General features: G+C 37.0%; 1 protein-coding gene across 1 annotated transcript in view; it reads right to left on the bottom strand.

Annotated features, from left to right (window-relative positions):
• The window catches only part of RANBP9 (RAN binding protein 9), a 92,773-nt gene that overhangs the window by 9,947 nt on the left and 61,312 nt on the right, over positions 1-21,514 (bottom strand). Inside the window, exons 5-12 of the mRNA XM_059937963.1 lie at positions 20,334-20,356; positions 12,598-12,782; positions 9,968-10,080; positions 8,536-8,644; positions 6,814-7,004; positions 5,473-5,617; positions 2,092-2,213; positions 271-422 (exon numbers count right to left, since the gene is read on the bottom strand). Coding sequence (XP_059793946.1) covers positions 271-422; positions 2,092-2,213; positions 5,473-5,617; positions 6,814-7,004; positions 8,536-8,644; positions 9,968-10,080; positions 12,598-12,782; positions 20,334-20,356 — 1,040 coding nt within the window. The remainder of the gene's footprint in view (positions 1-270; positions 423-2,091; positions 2,214-5,472; positions 5,618-6,813; positions 7,005-8,535; positions 8,645-9,967; positions 10,081-12,597; positions 12,783-20,333; positions 20,357-21,514) is intronic.

Genomic DNA, 21,514 nt, shown 5'->3' on the forward strand with positions numbered 1-21,514 from the left:
AACTACGAAAGCAAGTTGACAAGGGGCACACAGCACTGGTAAGTGGCAGAACTGAGATTTAATCTGTATGTTTCACAGAAGTCCAGCGCTCCTTCCAGCAGAGCAGGGCTGCCAAACCCGGCCACGCGTTCTCACTCTCGGCCGGGCAGGACGCCGGGGAGGAGCGCACGTCCAAGTTTCCCAACAAGAGTTCCAGTGTTGCTCAATGTACAAAACTACATTTTCGTTCCTTTGACACATTTATAAGTTTTCAAGGGAAAACAAATTTACCTTCAGCATTTTTTTATTTGCTGTGTTCTTGCCACACTCTCTCCTCAGCTGCTCACTCATCGCTTGTAGCTCTCTTCCAAAGTGAATCATTCTTTCTATGGCGGCTTGACTTCCTCCACACAGCTGGCGTCTCAACTGGCTTGAATCAACTTCTGTAAGCAAAACAAACAGGTATTTTACTACCTTACATCTGGAGTACAATGGAGAAATGAACATAAACTGCTTACAACATTTTGGACGTTTCATTTAGTAACTACTTCCTAATATTTTACCTAAATATGCAGATTTTTAATTTAATGTGGACCTTTGTAGCTAAAAGGTATACTTTATCTAGGCCTCAAGAGTCTAGGATCCAATACCCAGCTTGCAGTTGAAAGTCAGGTGACAACCTTTCAGTGTTAGGATGTACATATGTCTCAGGGAAAATTTTATGAAAGGTTAATAAGCACGATTTTCTAAAACTACAGCAACATGAAAAAAAGAAAGAAAGAAAAAAGTAATGCTTCTCAGGCTACTTTAACTGACAAAGAACAGAGATAGAAGGTAAGAAAGACTAAATGACTCCAGTAAAAACACAGAAGACACCACATACTAATCAAAAGGGTTAATTATACTACTTTTAGAAAAATACTACTTTTAGGAAAAAATTTTACAGTGTATATCTTGACTGACAATAATCACTGATCAATAACAAACAATATAAGTCACTAATAACAACAACATTATAAATCACTAATGATGATGATAATAGTTAATGTTTACGAAGCACTTACTTTGTGCTATTAGCTTTTCACAGATCAGCTATGAGGCCGTTATTATTATACCCATTTTACAGATGAAGAAACTGAGGCAAAGAGCTCCTAAGTAATTTGACCAAGGTCACAGAGCTAGTAAGTGGCAGTTGCAGAATTCAAATCCAGGTGATCCGGCTCTAGAACTCCTGCTCTTAATCACTATGCTCAAATTACTCTTGGAATGTTGAGGTTGCTTGCTGATATCTGATAGAGTGAAGCTAGGCTGCCTTTTCAATCATACTCCTTGCTTGAAAGAGTGAATTATGCATTGGAACACACAATCCTCAACAACAAGGTGGTTGTGTAATATAAGTTTGCATTTATAAAGTAGTTTCTAACAATTTGAATAAGTACCTTTTAATCTCAAAATACTAAGTAATCTAATGTTCTGACTAATAAGAATTTATAAGCTTCAATAATTTTCACTCTCCAATTGATGGGAAAGTTTGCTGATGGTTTAACTTTTTGGTACAATTTACTACACAAGTTGTCAGCAAAGTAAAATTATGCATGCTAATATATCTGTCAGCCACATAGTTCTGAGGGGGGAGGAGCCAAGGGGGTGTCAAATGTAGGCACCTACTGCCAGGCACTGGGCTATGCACAGTCACATATATTCACATTAAATGAATTTAAGACAGTTTGATTAGAACTTATAAAATCATCTCTACCCATCTGGCCTTTATTGGCTATACTGAAATAGGTGTAAAAACTTTTCATATCTCCAACCTTAGCTATCCTAAAGGATATTTAACACTAATAAGTTAGTACTCCTACATTAATGAAAGCACTACAGTTGTGCAGAAACAGTTCAGCAAAGAAGATACCAAAAAATTAAACTCTACTCTCTTTAGCAACCCACTCTCACAAGAAATTTTACGAGAAGTAATACGTATCACTATAAAATCCAATGGCTCATACATCTTTAAATTTGATTTATGCTCATCAGCTGTGAATCAGTACAAGTAAAAACATAACCTTGTAGTCATCATTTTTTATTAAAAATGTAAGAAATATCACTGCAGACCCATTTCGGTGTCACAATCTTCCATTTCGTGGTCATGTTTAGAGCTACCATTTAGGAAACCATTGGATGAAGTTTCTCCAACTCCATTGGAGTAGTGATCTGTTTCCATGTCTACATCATTACTGAAAATGAAAAAACAAACCTAATTTTAGAAATAGCATACTTGCAGCTTAGTTTAAAATAAATTACTACTCAACTACAGAGCCTACTTATAAACTGACTTCATAAGGCAATAGCAATCTGGAAAAAAGGTATTTAGTTACATCTTGAATGTATTCAAAGCCAAATCTGTAGCTGACCTTTAACAAATCTGTACTCCTGGGGATAAGGGAGGAAAAAAAGTACATGTACTAAAATGTAGTGGTTTTATGACTTCCGATCAATATGGAGAAATCATTTTTCAGCACATATTTCCCGCTATTTTTCAAACTCAGATCTGCTCTCCATTCTTTGTTAATCAACTCCTGCCCCAGAATCCCTGACCCTCACCCAAGCATTCAGTTGGCAGCGTGTAAGGGAAACCCTCCCTCTCAAACTACTCCTGGAACCCACCTCTCTTCACCTCTTTCCCCGCGCTCATACTCGAGTCGCTTCTAGACTATTTTTTTCATTAACGGCCTTGATGTTTTGGCATTTGTCCTCACTACTCAAAAATATACTCTTTCTCAAAGGCAAATAATAACCTGAAAAACTACTCAGTCTCATCCCTTCATACCTTCCCAGCACCCAACACTATTTTTCTCTCACAGGCTTTCTTATTGGCTGAAGATTCTAAAATATTGCTGAATCTTAATTTTTAAAATGCTGTTCTGGAGATACTTAGGGCATTTCCAATTCTCACCTACGTCACGTTGACGGAACGAATAGCATGTGCCGACAGTTCTACAGGGCCATGCTGAACTCGTCAATATTTGCCCTTCAGGTCCTTCCACACCCCAAGCAACAATATCTAACCATCCAAATTTCTCCTATGAAGATCTAGGTTATGATTATACAGCTCAGAAGGAAACGCTTGATGAAAATTTAGAAAATATTTAAATAAAAATGATCTTTTCTCATTAAAAAGGCAATGTCTGTAGAAAAAAAAAAACATCAAATGCAGGTAAGCAAAAAGCACCTTATGCATAACGCTAGCAAAGGTAACCAATGGTTAGCTTGGGCGCGTGGGCACGCGTGGGTGCATACACACTTCTATCAGTAAGACCTATCAGGGTAAAAAGGCACGCAGAGATCTAGGAAGAAGAGGGCAATGGCCCCAGGACATTTTTGTCAGTCAGAAAGCTTGTTTGGTATCTTGATGAAATTTGAGAATTGATAAGAAAAATCAAACTTTAAAAATAATGTTTAAGGGAAATCGTTAAGATCGTAGCTTTTAGTGATCTTATTAATATACTAAAGTGCATTTTTCATAATCCAATATAATATTTGAGAGGGATACTTTCATTCAACACACATTTAAGAGCCTCTGGGCCATCCTCTGTGTTAGGTGCTAAGGATATAATGAAACAGCCCCTGCCCTCCAGGAGTGAACAGCCCAGAAAAAGCTAATAAAGTTATTATAGTACAGAGAATCAGTACTGTGATGAAAGTTCATCACAAGGAGTGACACAACATTTGGTGGGGATATAAATCAAGGAAAACATCCTGGAAGAGGAAACATCTGAAGTTGAGTTTTACAGCTTGAATAGAAGTTAGGATGGAGGAGAAGAAGGAGAGCAGGGAGAAGAGCATTTCTGATGGGGGAGTATAATGGAGAAAGCACAAGTCTAGAAGTCAGACATCCTGGGAAGCAGTCGCAGTTCTGCAGCTTACTAGTTACTAATTATTGACCTTAAAAAAAAAAAGTCATTTACTTCTCTGGTACTCAGCTCTACATCTGTAAAATGGTTTTCACAGTTAATACCATCTTTGCCTACTTCACAATACCGCTGGTAAGGAAAGCCATTACCAACTAGAAAATAACTGTTACTGCTTAACAGTTTAAGGCAGTTTAGAAGCTTACTTTCTTCTATACTGCACACAAAAGAGGATGCCGTGTCATCAGCCCCTTCCGTTGAGCTTGCTTCCCTCAACTCAGGTAATAACAGGTCTCTTTAGCAACTTCCTGCCAGAAGGATAGTATTTAAGAGAAAAACTCACGAAGAAACTGCAATCCTACCCTCAAACTATGGTAGAACCCTCGAACAATGATAAAGCACTAATATACTATAAAGTACAATGATGTACTAAAGGCTTAATCTTTTAAATTTCCATACAAAAATTTCACTACAATATTCTAATCTTATATTTTCTAGTTATGTCATCTCTACTGACTACCCTGACCTCCTCAGCAAGACAGTCCGTTTTCCTACTGTTCTTCTCATACCATTTTTGTGGACTTCATTATCACCTGCACCACACAATACCATTACTTCAGTACATTTTTATCATTTGTGACAGATAACCTGGAAATTCTGATTAATCTCCAAATTTGTGAAAACAGATTTTTACACATACTTCTTTCTCCAGAGTCATATTTCCATTAAGAGTCATGGTAAACATTAGGTTCTCTCTCCTTCAATGGGAGAATTTTGCACTGATAAACATTCCCCCAAAACGCAGTGTGACCAATCAATTCATGTTCTAAGACCAAACCAACATCAAATTGATAAAATCCATAAGAACTTGCTGTCACACACTAGCATTCAATTCAAATGAAACCTTTCGGTTTCATGAATAGTAAACCTGAGTATGTCATAGTATGCTGACAGAGACTTCTCTCAAAGCTCTTCAAGTGGAGACCATGCCTAGCAGTGTCTGACATCCAACAGGTTCTCAATACTCTCCTCACACTGTATGTTTTCACTAAATGACTTAACCATCTGTTATACGCAAGCTACTTAAATTAAAGATAGGTTCTCATCAAATATTTTTTGTAAAGTTAGTTATCTGGAACTCAGGAAACACTTCACACACTTACACCAAAAAACCCACACACAAAGAAAAAAAATAGTTGTAACTGTATCATATGTTAACCGCAGAGGTTAAATATACTATTGTGACTTCACTTGGAAACATAACAAGTGGCATGTATGTAACCACCTGTACGGGTCTGCGGTGGCAGGAAGATGAAATGCAGAACCCTGGATGTGTCCCTATCACCCCACTAGAGGGAAGAGTGACGTAGAGGAAGGGGAAGGAACAGAAGGAGAAGCCTCCATGAACACTAGGAGAACAGAAAGCTTTGGGTAACTTACTCCCCACCCTTTTAACCTCTGGGGGCTTGGGAACTCTCAGACCCCCACTATGGACCATCTACCTCAATTTCTGCATATTATTAAAAATGATGACACCTATAATTAAGGTTATTTATAGTAACGCAAAAGCTAGGGATATCATTACCTGGTGAAGTTATTAACTTGCTGTGACCTTGACATGTTTATACTGTTCAGTTCTGGTACATTCAAACTGGACGACTGGTGTTTACTATGGCAATACGACTGATGTGCTTTATTTGATATTACACCATTACTACAACTTTCATAACCTGGGAAAAAAGAAAAAAACTTTATAAAAATAGAAACAAACACATAAGGTTGTAACAGATGTACCATATTCTGATCATGTATTTAAGACTTTTATAATGCAGGAAAGTCAATGGACTACTTAAATAGAAAACAAATGGATAACTTCTTTGAAAGAACAAAAGGATACTTAATTGTGAGCTGTCATCTCCTCCTATATTTATTGAAGGCTTAATTATGGGTCTCCTCCTATATTTATTGAAGGCTTAATTATGGGTCTCATTTAATCCTCACAACCCCCCAGCCCCCGCCCATGAAGCCCAGAGTTATCATAACCCCATTTTACATATGAATACACAGAGGCTAAGAATCTGTCCAAGCCTGACGTGACACGTGGTGTCAGAGGGGTGGTGACTAAGGACACAAACATGAGATTCACGCACACTGTGCAGGATGGTGATGTAAACAGGCTTGAGAGGCAGCAACGTAGAAAGGTATATGTTGAGTGAGAAAAAGCAAAGGTGTTGCTCTACTCTTTGAAAGGACAGGAAACAGTATTTGACTTCTGCTTTAGAACGTTAAATATACAGAGGAAAGATAATACCTTGGGAAAAACAGAATTAAAGAGACAAGCAAAGAAAAAAGACTGAGAAGGATCAGAAATAAACCTGCAGAAGTGATGTCATAAAAGCCAAGAAAGGAGAGAATTTTATTTTAATTAAGAGAACACCAAAGGCCTTGGTGAGTCCAGAAAAGGATAGGAGGAAATGAACAGGCAGAGCTGACTCCTGCCGGCAGCTTGACTGGGAAAGAATGAGCGAGAGGCATTGGGTAGCTGGGTGTGGTGATCGGTGGCTTCAGACAGCACAGCCATGTCAGCGCCTTTACAGTTATCCTTTCCTAACACACACAATTACCTTCTCATCACCGAACATCTCCGATTTAACTTCTAGAGACAACTTGAACGCCGCCCTTCATTTCCGGAGATCCGTTAATCACCTGTTCTTAGAGACAGCCCGTCTCCAAGTCGCTTCCTGGTACTAAGAACACATGAATCTGACCCACCCACAATTCTTCCTCCAGAACATCCTGAGATCAAGTATACAGATGTGCCAAACGCCTAGCAGAAATGTCTAGATTTTTAAAAAAATTTTATTTTGGTTCAAAACCACGAAGAAGGATAAAAATTTTAAGATAATGTCGTAAGACTGAACCTCACCAGAAAAATGTGCAGCACTTCCTTTGCCTGATGCTAAACTGTGGACACTCATTCCGTGGCTGGGGCTCATACTTGGACTACTAAAAGGTCGAGGACTCACAGGGTAACTGTCTTGAGATTTTGGACTTCGGCCTCCCAAACATCGTACTTCGCTATCTGTACCATTCACCATTTCTATAAACTGACGCACTCTAAAAAGAGAAAAGAAAAATTTACTTACATGATCTTCAAATTACTGTTTGTTTATTTAATAGCAACAGATTTCTGAAAGGAAATATTTTAAGAACTTGTATTTATCAGTAAATGTGGCCTTTAGATAGTATGCTAAAAATACTAAACATGGTTCCATATACTGTACTGCTTAGAATTCAAAATTTTCCAGAAAAATGAGAGTATAATGCAAAAGACATTGTATGCCTTTAATCAAGATTTACCAAGAAAATGAAAATCTATCTGTAGCTATAATAAACAAACCAAAATGGACCTCATTTTTTTTTAGCTAAAATAATCAAAATAATATTTGCACTTGGAAGCAAACCAAATAGTACATAAGAACATCATGTACTTTTTTAACATCTTTATTGGAGTATAATTGCTTTACAAACATGTACTTTTATATACATACCTACCTACATACAAAATAAGAGCCTAAGTCCCCAAGTTTCCTCATTCCTCTTAACCAAAACAGGCCACGTTTAAACTTTGATTCTAAAGCAAGACAATTTTGACACTGGGCTTAGAATTTCTGGTGCTTAAAGAGTTTAAATCTTAAACCTAATAACACCTGAATTTTAAAATAACGAAGATTCATACGACCAATTAAAAAATGCCAAATTAGGATGGCTATTATTTATGAAAAAAAAAAAACAAAGAAACAGAAAATAACAAGTGTTGGTGAGGATGTGGAGAAACGGAACTCTTGTACGCTGTTGGTGGAAATGTAAAATAGTGCAGGGCTATGGAACTGTGAGGACTAATTTTCAAAAAATTAAACACAAAGTTATCATATGGTCAACAATTCCCCTTCTGAGTGTATACGCAAAAGAACTGAAAGCAGGGACTCTAACATATATTTGTACACCCGTTATGCTAAGTGAGACAAGGCAGTTACCAAGGACAAATATTTTATGAATCCATTTATATGAGGTATTTAGAGCAGTCAAATTCAAATTTATAGAGACAGAAAGTAGAACGGTGGTTGCTAGGAGCTGTGGGGAGAGAGAGAAATGGGGAGTCAGTGTTTAATGGGTACTAAGTTTCAGTCTCGGATAATGAAAAAAGTTCTAGAAAGGGATGGTTGGTTATGGTTGAGAAACAATGTGAATGTACCAGAAACAATGTGAATACCAGAAAACTGTACATGTAAAAATGGCAAATTTAATGTATATTTTTGCCACAGTTTTTTAAAATGCCCCAAACTTACTATAAGGTACTATACAGGAGGAAAAATAGACACCCATCTTCTAAGTAAGATTTTCACGTTTTTAAACACAGGGATAGAATGACAGAGAGCAAAACACCAAAGTAAAAGATGCCCTCTGCCTACAGTCCTCAACACACAAGCATATTCTATAACCTGTTACTTAAAGGTGCTACATTACAAAATTATATCCAAATATCTGAAACAAGGTAAAACAAAAATTAAAACTACTAAAGCATGAAAATATTTTTGATTATATAATACGCACATGTATAATTAATATAACATTTCATTAAACTCACTTTAATGTGAAAAGGAGATTGGGATTTCTTTCAAGTAAACTTGGGTATAACTGTTGTGTTGTTTCAATGGCTTCTCCCATTCTTCCTGCTAACACCAATTTCTGAATTCCTATTTAGAAAAAGAAAGCAAAAGATAAATTTTTTAAAAAAAGAATAGAAACAGAAACTTAGTGGACCCTCAAAAAAAATTTAGTACAAAATCTTTAAATAAATTATCATGATTACGTTCCACTTCTTTTTCTAACTCAGTTTCTACTTCAACGAAAATTTTCAGACGAATTAAAAAACAAGTACTTTAATAAACTACTAAAAAACCCCACAAACTCACATACAAGTAGCACAGGAAAAATACCTGTTAAGCAATACTGATGTACTGAACACTAAAATGAAAAAGATGGGTACGTTATGGCATACATTGTGGTGATGATTTCATGGATATATACTTATCTCCAAACTCAGCCAGGTATATACGCTAAGTATGTACAGTTTTTAACATGTCAACCATACCTCAATAAAAGTGTTTTTTTTTTTTAAAAAAAGACCATAGGAAACATTAAAGAAATAATATTCCAAGTGTCTTATCAAATACTATAACCTTTCGAACCCAGTACTAAACGAATGCTAGCCTTTGAGTAAGACCTGAATCCAGTAGCTACCCAGTGAGCAGGCCCTGTGGGTTAGATGACGGGGATACGAAGAGTAAGCGGTCGCCTCCTGCTTGCCAGGGCTTACAACGCCGTGAGAAAGACAGGCAGGCGTACGGTTAGCTACAACGCAGTGTCATCCGTGCTATCACAGCAGTCTGACCTATAAAACATTTGTTTTCATCCATCGTGATCTCACCCGTAACGTCTTGTTTTTATCCCTGTACTTTCATCAAGCCATGCCCTCCCTAACGGCCTAACCGCACCAATCTCAGGGTGGCTACTGTGGACCCGCTGTTGTGCTGACCTGCCCTGGGCAGAACAGACTCCACAGCTCTGGCCACAAGCACCAGCACCTAAGCAATAAATACTTAAGATCAATACTACCTTAAATTTAGACAGCAATTTAAATGCAAAGATACTTAAATTTATTTTACACGTTATCTCCACTAACATCTAATCGTGGACTACTTTACCAATTTAAAAAAACACTGTTTAGTAAATGTTTACTTCCTGAAAGCTCAAGAAAATATATTTTATTTTAAGAAAAAATGGCAAACATTTTTACAAAAATTTCTCCAAAATTGTATCTTTCTACATCCAGAATGCTAATAAGTGAATTTTTAATGTAATCTTCAAAAATGTCAATAAAAATAAATTTCAGAGGCATAATTTCAAGTTAATATATTTGAAAAAATTTTAATTTAAAAAATAAAATTTCTAAAAATCAATGTAACCAAACCTATAATCTGAAAACAAGTGTTAGCCATGCACCACAGGGTCCTTACTTTGTCTATTCTTAATGGAAGCTAATTCTTCTAGAACGGTCTGGTCTGTAGATCTGGCAAAGGCCTCTGCTGTGGCACAGTACCCATGGTGGACTAAATAAGATGAAACCATTCTTAAAATAAAAAGAAGAAACACACATCTTTTAGTCAAGAGAATACATGGTTCATACTACAATTTATATAACAAGGTCTACTCTGATATTATAAGACCAACCTATGCCCTTGGAACAATTAAGGCTTTAAGTACCTCAACTTTAAAATAAGTTAAAAAAAAATCATTTTGTCTTATTCATGTAGTATTTCCAAAAAAGATAAATGCAAATGCTGAGGTGAGACTACTCTCCCTAGAAATAAGTATTACCAGAGAATCAAGGACATTAAATGACTTTGATTCTTGGCATTCCATTATCCCCAGGTCCTTTCCTATTATTTCCCATCCTTATTGAATCGTACTAACCATAATTTCTATTTTACCTTTATCATATGACTTATCCTAGTAAAGTGTTGGCATTTTGTAAAATAAAACAATTTAAAAACAACAGATTAACTTTGTGTTCTGTAGTCGAACCATTTTCTTTATCCGTCAGTTACATAAAATGGGATCACAAGGTGTGAACACAAAAAATACTAAGGTGAACCCAGAGAGAGAATCCTCCGGAACAAAGTCTATGAGGGTGATAATATTAATCAATGAGGAGTCAGCCTTCTAATCTAAATCAGTTAGTATGGTCGTGCACAGGACATTAATTCCTCAAATATGATTTACATGTAAGTGACACTGCCAAAGAGAAAGTTTCTTTTTTAAAAAAGCTACCAAGTGGTGTTGGCATTTACATCTAACCACAAAACGTTAGAAAAACCGTTGACTAAACGATATTAACTCAAATACCTCATCTCTCTCTAAACACCCAACTTTTAAACCTGCCTCCATCCAGCACAACTAAGGGGCCCATGAGAAAACGGTGCAAAGCAGTGGTTCAGGAAAAGGGGACTGAGGTGGCAGAGGGGAGGATCTCTAAGAACCAGATTTTTTTCATTTTATTTCATCTAATTATTCAAATTAATTTAAGAGGGTAGGGGAGAACCTCTTAAAATGGACTTCCCAGGAGGTCATGGTGAGTATCAATTTTGTGAAGCATGGGGTAGGGGAGGGTGCCCTCAACTGAACTCTGGCTATAGGATTAAGATAAACAATGCTTCCTCTACAACTATCCTGCCATGATGCTCAGTAGTAACCATTTTCAAAGCATTAAGAGATGTGACCCCCCAGACAGCAGTCTATCCTAGCTCCAACTCTAACTCATGGCAACTATGGTATTCTGAGTCAGTTTCACTATTCTTTCAACTGTGCAGGACAAAATACTAGTGTTGAGGCTCTGATAACAGCTCTAGGGAAAAAGCTTGTTTTCAGAATCATCATCATGTCCAAAATTATCTCCTCCAAAAAATATGCAAAGTTTTATTAGATTTGTAAATTTAAGACTGTTCAAAGCAATTATACAGACATTTAAGATGAACTGTGTCAAGCTGATGGTATCTTTAATTTTCTCAGGTTAGATTACAGTAGCAAGAATGACAATTTAAACTTACTGGTATTTATTTTAAAGTCTGCACTATTTCAAGTTCTAAGAGCTACTATTCAGTATTACTGACATTCTCGTGTCATGGCTAGCCTTTCAAGCAAAGGCATAGTCTAAAAAGTTGACTGTCACAGGAGTTACATTTTCCTGCTGACTTCCATATTGAAATTCTACCTTTTCATAAAAAGCTGCCTAAAAAAACAAGTTGAAAATTTTGGGTAAAAATGAGTTGAGATAAGCGGTACTTTGACTGACACCCACTGTTTGCTCTGCTGCTGCCCGTCCTCTACCACTGTTACTACCGATTCCTAAGTATTTAACCCGCACTGAGGAGTCCTAACTCCACACTCGCTGTCCCTTGGTCTTTATTCCCTTTAGCTCCTCTTAAATGTCTAATTATAGAATATACAATAAGTAAATGGAGTTTTAAAAATTCCTTAAGCTGGAGGCTTTTAGTCAGACAAGAAAAAAGGGATCCTAGTAAACAAAAATAGCTGGTATTATTCTTACACAGCAACCCATTCACTGGAAAAATTCAGCCAAATCCTGAAACGTGAAATGTACACATCAAGTCTGTATTCCAGTATGTAAACTACACCACTATTTTGATGCTTATTCTTACTAAGCAATAATTTTTTCTTCATAAATATTGACATTACTGCTGAACAACATAGCCAAGTTCATGTCCAAATACCACAATGCTGAATTATACAATCTAAATTATCTTTCTGAATTTATCTTTTGCATTGGCACTATTAATAGTTGAATCACATAACCTACGGAAACCGTTAAATCCTGTTACTAAGGATAGCAAATGCATTAACCTAAGAGATCTACTGTCACTTTATTTCTTCCAGCAAATTAATAAATCAGACTAAAATACAATTTGGTATGTGTGTCACCAAATCAAACATTATTAATACATTAAAATCATTAGGATATATATTAAGAGATTAAAAAGCTTCAATAAATAGTCTTTCATACCAAAACGATGAGATGTTTTATAAAAAAGGTACTTTGGAAAATGTCAGTTCACATTTCTTCACTTACTTTTGTATCATGGTCTGCCACTCTCCTTCCCGATCTCCAACAGGAAACCGGTCTATCTGTGCCTGTATTTTGGTTCTCCACTCTCTCATGTAATCTTCTATATCAAACACGAAAGGATGTTGCCCAAAATTAGCATCGACGACTTCTCCTGGTGTCTGGAGCCCCACAGTAGGATATAAATTGGGCTGTAAGACAACACATTTTACTAAACATCTATTCATTCTTTCAAATGCTACAAAACTACAAATTTACTTCATAAATATTTTAAAATCTCAACCAAAAACTAGTAGAGGAAGACTAAAGCAAATCATCTAAAATACATTATATGCTGGATGAAAACTATCACTTCCTGTAATCTAATCATCAAAAAAAATACGCAGAGACCATGTGGCATTATACTTCTAATAAATGAAGACACCATTCTTGCTCTTAAGAATATGTCATATAATAGTTGTAGAGATTCAAGTATAACGCAGGTTTATCCTTTTATGTATGATATAAGCGATGCATTTCTAGAAACTGCACGTGAAAGCTAGTTACTATGAAAGTACATCCTAACTGGGCATGTACTATTTTATAATTTCACTTATCTGTACATCTGGGATGCCTTTATTAAGGGATCATGATAAGAACTTAATTATAGGCAAAACAGTGCCATTAAGAATAGAGATTCTTTACATAAAAATAAAACGCGCATATTTCAAGAAAAGGAAAGGATGGATTTAAATATTCAGATTCATGAAGAAATGCATTTACTCCAAGATATACTCTAAGATTTCGAGGTAAAACAATCAAGTTTAATAGCTTCAAAAATTTTGTACAAAAAATACAGGAGTCTTTCTTTTGGCTCTATCCCTAGTTGTTACATCTAAAGGGAGAATAAGTTACTGAATGTCTACTAAACGGCCAGGTTTAATCATTATAATTATCCTGTTAAATCATTATTATTATTATTTGCATTACAAAGATACAGAAACTGAGGATTACGGGTAAATTAACTTGCTCACAGTTGTTCTACACTATGGCAGAGGTGGGATTAGAACACAGGTTTATTTAACACCAAATCTAAGTTCAATTTTTCTTTCTGTAACTCCAAATCCTACTTCATCTTCAGTCTCTGTATTTATGCCTTATCTCTTTGCTTTAATGGTTATCACAAGTATTTTCAGTACAAAATTAGGTAAAGATTGAGTATAATTCGTGTGTACATATAAGGTGCTTAGATAGATTTCACTGCAAAAAGCTAAGAGGGTGTTTTTAAAATCAGTTGACCAACCAAGCAACCAAAATCACAAACAGAAGGAGTACTGTGTCAAAATATTGAGAAATATACTCACACTGGATTAGGGAAATAAATGGTAACACAATGCACACAAAGGTACTGAACAAATGTACTGATTCTTAACAATCAACAAAACTTGCAAGTTAATAGAATTTTAAGCCGAAGACAAGTGAGATACTTATTACAACCTTCTCATTTGACCAATGAGAAAACTGAGACCTAAAGAGCTTAAGGGGTGTCTCCAAAAGCACACAGCTTGTTAATGACACACATAAAGGAAAAAACTCATGGCTCTCTACTCGTAGCACAGTATTCTTTTCATGAAAACCCATTATAAAATTGTGACATACTTTAAAACAAAAATATATAAAGCCAAAGACTCTTACGTCAAGAAAACTAGACTTTATAGAAAACAATCTGCCACACATATAAGGATCAATGTTCCAAATATTAAAAAATATTCTCACAATATAGGAGGACAAAGGTTACTAGTTCAAAAAAATTTAATTGGCAATAGATAGGCAATTTGAAGAAATATAAGATGATAAAAATATGAAGAGACATACTGAACTTTTTAAAATGCATATTAAGATAAAGATATTTTTGCACATCAGATTAAGATTTTAAAGACTGAGAATACCCAGTGCTGATGAACGTTGGGAAAATAAGCCCTCTCATCCACTGTACACACCAATGTGAACCCATATAACCTTTTAAGAAAGAAATTCAGCAAAATCTATTAAAACTGACAAGGCAATTTCACTTGTAAGAAATTAATCCCACAGAAAAACAAACATGTGCAAAGATATATGTCCCACAGCATGATTTGTAATAGCAAATAAAAAATTAAAAAGCATGTCTATTCACAGGTGGTATTATATACCACAATCATTGAAGCTCAGACCCCACTAACTACAAGATTTACCATTATTTTATGTCTAAGCAAAAACACTGCCCATTAAACTCTGACAGGCCATGGATTCTAAGATGCATCCCATATCATAAATGTTAAAATATGGAAAAATGTACATCTTCAAATTGTGGTAGTATATCATATAATAAGATATTATAAAAACAAGCAAAAAGAAGAGTTACAAATGTGTATACTGACACAGAAAGAGGCCCAAGATACATTACTAAATGAAGAAAGCAAGCTATAGAATAGTGCCTCAACTATGACCCTGTCTTCTTCCATCCTACATTTAATTATGGAGATACTGGCTAACATAAGTTTAAAACAGATCTAGAAGGGTATACACTCAACACAATCATTGTATCTATAGAGGCTGGGATTATAAGGAACTTCTCTTTTATACATTCCTGTATTTATAAATATTTATTATTTGACTATTTAACACTCTATATTGCCTTCTATAATCAGAAAGTGATAAAAAACTAAAAATGACAAAGTCAGTTTAGGCTCAATGAAAAGTAACCAACTGTACCTTTTATACCACTTACTCAACCTTAAAACTTGAGGGAGAGATTAAGGACACAGCCCTTAACTGACTAAACTACAAATTTTAAAAAATATAATAGACTTTTAAATTGCTAAATTATAGATTTCTAAAAGCAGAATACAACAATGCAATGGGTCTTAGTCACAGAGTTGTGCAGCCATCACCATTATCTAATTTTACATTTGCATCACTCTGAAAAAACCTCCATACCTATTGGCAGTCACTCTCTGTATCTCCCCAGTTCCTAACCGCTGACAACCACTAATCTACTTTCTGACTCCGCAGATTTGCCTATTCTGGATATTTCGTATCAACGTAATTATACAATAGGTGGTCTTTTCTGTCTGGCTTCTTTCACTTCACATAATGTTTTCAAGGTGCATCCATGCTGTAGCGTCTATCTAGATTATGGATACATGTAAAACAATGTTTTCAGGGAAACTGTTTTTAAATTAAAAAAAAAAAAGCACTCCTGCCTATGTAGAATTAGAAGTGAGAATAATTTAAGTCTCTATGAAGAGAATAGAAAAATACATAGGTCTCATTTCTATTAACCCATGAAAGATGAAAACAGCTTCTAAAAATGCTATTCAAAAGCTAAGTATACACAATAAAATTATATCCTCAATATCACAGTTTTGTTCTTTTATATATAAAAGATTTTTTCTAAAGAAAATTGAAGCAAATAATGCTTTCTATAAAAGGTAGATTTCAAATCAGGCCAAGGAACTGGAAAGCAGCATCATTTTAAACGTGAACAGCTTCTATAACAAAAGAATTTATCTAATCCCAACTGAATTAGTCAGCTTATAGATGGACATTTCTCAAACTGGTGAGGTGAGCTGGGGAAGAAAGATCATTTTGAAAACATCTAAGGTTTTCCGAGACGTGAAGCACCCTGTGTTCCATAATAGGTACACTTTTTTTCTGTGAACATACTCTCCACTGGGATTGAATGCTACGACTGGCTAGTGAACAGTACACAACATAGAAACACTTGTTTGGTGGCGCCTTTAAGAGAAAGACTAACTTCTTCTTTCCTTTTTAAGTAGAAGAATGATACGTTACATGTGGAAGTCCCAGATCTCAGTCATAAAAATAAAGAGCTCTCAGAGCCACTGTATTGTTAAATGAAAACTTACAACTACCACCATAACCACCACTTTACCCACTGCTACAGAGCTGAGTATCACCCTTGGTTAATCACAGACAAGGCAAAAAATAGAACTGGCGATTCTAAAGCGGGACAAAAAATAATCAGAAGGCAACACAAAAATAGTCAACATGTCTACAACTAGCTAAGCCTTTTTCAAATGATCCCCACTAGCTATCAGTGAGGATCAAAATCTGCTAACTGACAAGTTGTTTTTACTTGCTCAGTGCCACAAAAAGAGGGAGAAGAAAGAAAAGCAAACCAGCTACGTAGGCCCTTTAACGCAGCGGTCCCCAACCTTTCTGGCACCAGGGACTGGTTTTGTGGAAGACAATTTTTTCACAGACTTGGGGGGGGGGGATCAGGGGGTAATGCAAGCGATGGGGAGCAGTGGGGAGCGACGGGGAGTGACGGGGAGCGGTGGGGAGTGACGGGGAGCGGTGGGGAGTGACGGGGAGTGACGGGGAGCGGTGAGGAGTGATGGGGAGCGACGGGGAGTGACGGGGAGCGGTGGGGAGTGATGGAGAGTGACAGGGAGCGGTGGGGAGCGACGGGGAGCGGTGGGGAGTGACAGGGAGCGGTGGGGAGCAATGGTGAGTGATGGAGAGCGATGGGGAGCGGCAGATGAAGCTTCGCCGATCGCTTGCCGCTCACCTCCTGTTCTGTGGCCTGGTTTGCAACAGGTCACGGCCCGCCACCGGTCCGCAGACCAGGGCTTGGGGACCCCTGCTTTAACCAACTCCAACCAAAACGGAGCCTTAGCAAAACCCCTGCAACAATACTGAGCCACGTGAACCTGCCTACCTGCGCCCACACCTACACCCCGCTGCCCCCACCACAGCCGCTCTTCTCTAAAGCCTCCCCTTTCCACTTAACACACTGGGTCACTTCCCTTGTTCAGTCGAGGGTACGATCATTGCTACTTTTCCTCTCTGTATACAACATCAACTGTGTTTCTGGCTACTGAATCGTTCTCATCAGCAAACACCCTGCTGAATCTAACAAAAAATCTCCTACTGTCCCCCATTCTACCACCAGCTACCACATCCCACTTCTTTACTCCTCACTGTGGTCAAAATCCTCCAAAGCTGTCCATACTCTATAACAGCTTCTCTCTTCCGATTCTCTCTTAAACCCGTCCCAGTCAGGATTTCTCTGTCACTCTGCTGAAACTCTCTCGACAAGGTCACCAGTGACCTCCACTCTGCCAAACCCACTGATCGACAGCCCTGTCTTATGTGATACGTTACAGTGGCATTTGGCACAGTTAATTTCTCCTTCCTTCTGGAAATATTTTCTTCAGTTGGCTTTGAGGACACGCAACTCTTAGTCTTCCTCCTACCTCTCTGATCGCTCCTCCTCACCTTCCTGGTGCGGGTTCCTTCTCTTCTCCCCAGCATGGCACGCCCCAGAACTCAGTCCTTGCTCCATTTCTCTGCCTGCACACACTCCTTTGTTGACTTCAAACAGTCTCATGACTTTAAATTTAAACACTGAAATGCCAGTGACTCCCAAATTTTCATCTCCAGCCCAGATCACTCTCTTGAGTTCCAGGCTTGTATAGCCAACCGCATGCTTGACAAGTCCACTTAACTTATCCAAAACGAGCTCCGGATTTCCCCCCTCAAAAAAGTGCTCCACCTAAAATACAGCCTTCTCCATATCAGTAAGTGGCATCTCCATTCTTTCAATTCTTCAGGCCAAAAATCTTGAAGTCAAATCCTCTTCCTTACATTTTCACATCCAATCCATCAGAAAATTCTCTTGGCTCTCAGATTTCTAAAAAATCTTACTTATTTATCAATCGTTTAACTCTTTAATCCATTTGGAACCTACTGTAGTATATAGACAAAATCCTAACACTATATATTTTTTCAAAAGATAAACACTTCTTCCATCACTGCTTATCAAATAACACCTCTTGATGAGCAAAATTCTGATCTGTAAGACTTCAAATTTTCCCTGGTTTGTTTTCTATTATAACTTGGATTTCTTCTGGTTTTTCTAGGATTTTCTTCAGGAAGATTAATAACCTATAGATAGGGTGTTATTCTCTGCCTTTGAGTCTCCTGTCATCCCTCTCAAAAAATTTCTAGAGCTGGAATGTATCTTATAATCACTGGCACCTTACGTCTGTTCCTGCAGCTGTCCTGAGACAGCAGTGGTCACCACCTGCATAGGTGTGAATTTGCTGAAGGATGAGCTCACCAAAAACTCTTGAGTCTTGATTGTTTTTCCTGGTCAAACAGCTGGATAAATGCAATTCCTAAGACATTTTAGTCAACAAGCCACTATGGACCAACTGAGAAAGGAATGTCAGAGTCCTGGTTGTGTCAGAAAAGCTTTAGTTAATACCTTCTGGTCACATGAAGAAAGTGAGCATATGAAACCCTGCACTATGCTGTCAGGAGCTTGGAAGACAGTGCCAGAGACATGATGGAGAACTCTTAAGAAATGTTCTTAATGGCAGAGAAGACAATATCATGTAGAAAACCACAGACATTAACTCTGAACAAGCGTTTTAAAAGGTTGGACTCTGAACATGAAGAAGTTTGGGGAAAACCTTGATCAATTTATATCATTTACTGCAACATTTTTAGGTGTGTAATAAGTGATACTGATTAAAAATTTAAATACCTGAAGAGATCATTCAGTGAATATAAAATATAAATTCTAAATGATAAGAAAGCACTTCATCATAGTTCATTAGTTTGTTCGTTTCCACCACCACCCCCGCCCCTGCCCCGGCCCTTAGGGCTATATATGATGCATATTACAATTGATAGAGCCTTATATTTGGGGAATAAGGTATGTAGAATCAAACTACTTCTTACATCTCTAGTGATGCTGAGTCACCATCATCTCCTGCCTGAATTTCTGCAATAGCCCCTCACATGTCGGCTTGCTTCTACCCTTACTCCCCCCTGCAGTCTATTTTTCATCCCAGTGTCTCATAATAACCAACACTCTGCAGTGTCTTTGTATTTCATTCAGAGTAAATGCCCAAGTCCTTACAATGTCCCTCAAGGTCTAGATGATCTACTCATCCTCCCTGTCATCATCTCTGACTCACCTCCTACTGCTTTCACGTCTCTCTACCTCCCTTCATGCTATTCTTCAAACACGCCAGATGTGCTACTGCCTTAGTACCATTCCCCTAACTATTCCCTCTCCCTGGAACATTCTTGTCCTCTGTATCCATTTAGTTAACTCCCTCACTTCCTCAAAAGTCTCTGCTCAAGAACTACCTTGAGCAAAGGTGAGCAAATTGTACCACGTGTGTTCTGTCTTTGGTACTCCCAAGCCCTACTGTTTCTCTTTCTTTAAAAAGTATTTAAATCCTTTAAAAATATTCTTAATGCATTATTTATTCTCTAAGTTCCTCAGATTGAATACTGCAAGCGTACAGAGACCTTCATCTGTTTTGTTGAATAATGTACCCCAGGCACAGAGCCTGCAGCACGGTGGCACGCAATATACACTGAATTAGTAAATGACTAGAACTGCTGTACAGCCACTTACTGAAAAGTCCAACAATACCAAAGAGACATATTTCGAATGAATCCACAGTGATACTAAAAAGTGTATTTTACATAATCGTTTCCCATTTCGTTTTTAGCTACAGCTAAGTTCCCTTGGGCAATGGTGTCCAGTGCAATTTGGAGGTTAATTTCTGATGGTCCAGACCAATGGTAGCTTGAGAAAGGAGCTCTAGCCTATGCATGGCATGGCATATAAACTTAATTACCAATAAGTCTGCATTTTAAACATGATTAGTACTAGTTCTTATATACTTTTAATTAAAAATACAAAACTACTTTTACAAGAAATTATGTCTTACCGGTAAGTCAGTGAAAGCAATACCTAAAAAGAAAAAAAAAAGTGGCATTAGAAGCTGTTTTCAAAGGCAGAGTATGGTGACAAGCTGAATTTCTAACTAAAAAGAAGGGAAAAAATAGCAAAGGAAGAAAAAAATTAAAAAGCTAAACATAATAAGACTAATTTTTTTCTCACTAACACCTAAGCTGCTTTATCCAACCTTACTATTTAATCTTCCTTACTTATATTTATCTTTTAAATAACTTTGAGGGGAAAGGAAAGATTTTCTATTAAAAAGGGGGGGGGGTGAATAGAAAATATAGTACTTTTGTTTCCTTTTAAAAAAAAATCTTATAAAAGTACATTCTCAAAGCTTTGACTACTCTGGACAAAAAATTTTAATTCCTCCTTCAAAGGACAAAGATTTAAACAGTTGAGAATGTCTCTTAAATGTCCGCTGACAGTAGTTTCAACAGTCATGTACCAAATACACTTGAACAATGGCAATATCACTGGAATAAATCTACTGACATCCCAAAGTGATGGTGTAATCTCCCTCCAAATATTCAAATATATTACTTAGCTGAAAATAAGGTAATAAGGAAACCAAATATTTCTGCAGGACCTCATTCATATGTTTAAAAAGATTGAGCTCTAGAAGAACGGGCGGGGGTGGTGTTGGTGAGCCGGCTAATCAAAATTCTTCCAGTGTAAACACACATTAAAACAAAATACAACCACGCCAGCACCACTACCTCTGTGGTACTGATCACCATCTAAAAAATGAGGGCCCTTCTGTTATATTATCTTCAAGGTCTCTTCCCACTAGAGAGTCTATGGCTCTATAATTGTGCTGTATCACCAGAAAACACAACTATCTGACTCTATTTATTAAAGTAATAAAGTTAAAAGGCAAAGTGACTATAAATCTCTATTGTACATGTTTTTAAATAAATGGTAAAAACAGTGCTTTGTAATTAAAGTACTGTTTTTATGACTTTTAAAAACTAGTGAACTCATGTTAGCTTGTCAAAAGAAAAAGCGAAGCTGGAGTTCCCCCCACCCTCCGTAAAACATTTGGATTACCTTCAGCTTCATTAATAAATAGAAAGCAAACTGACTGTGGGCCAAACGAATATGAGAATTTATTCTAAAAACTTCAGAAAACTAAAAAGAACACAGAAAGCAGCAAGAATAAATATG

This window comes from Balaenoptera ricei, chromosome 11 (assembly GCF_028023285.1).
Source record: "Balaenoptera ricei isolate mBalRic1 chromosome 11, mBalRic1.hap2, whole genome shotgun sequence".
Lineage (NCBI taxonomy): Eukaryota > Metazoa > Chordata > Mammalia > Artiodactyla > Balaenopteridae > Balaenoptera > Balaenoptera ricei.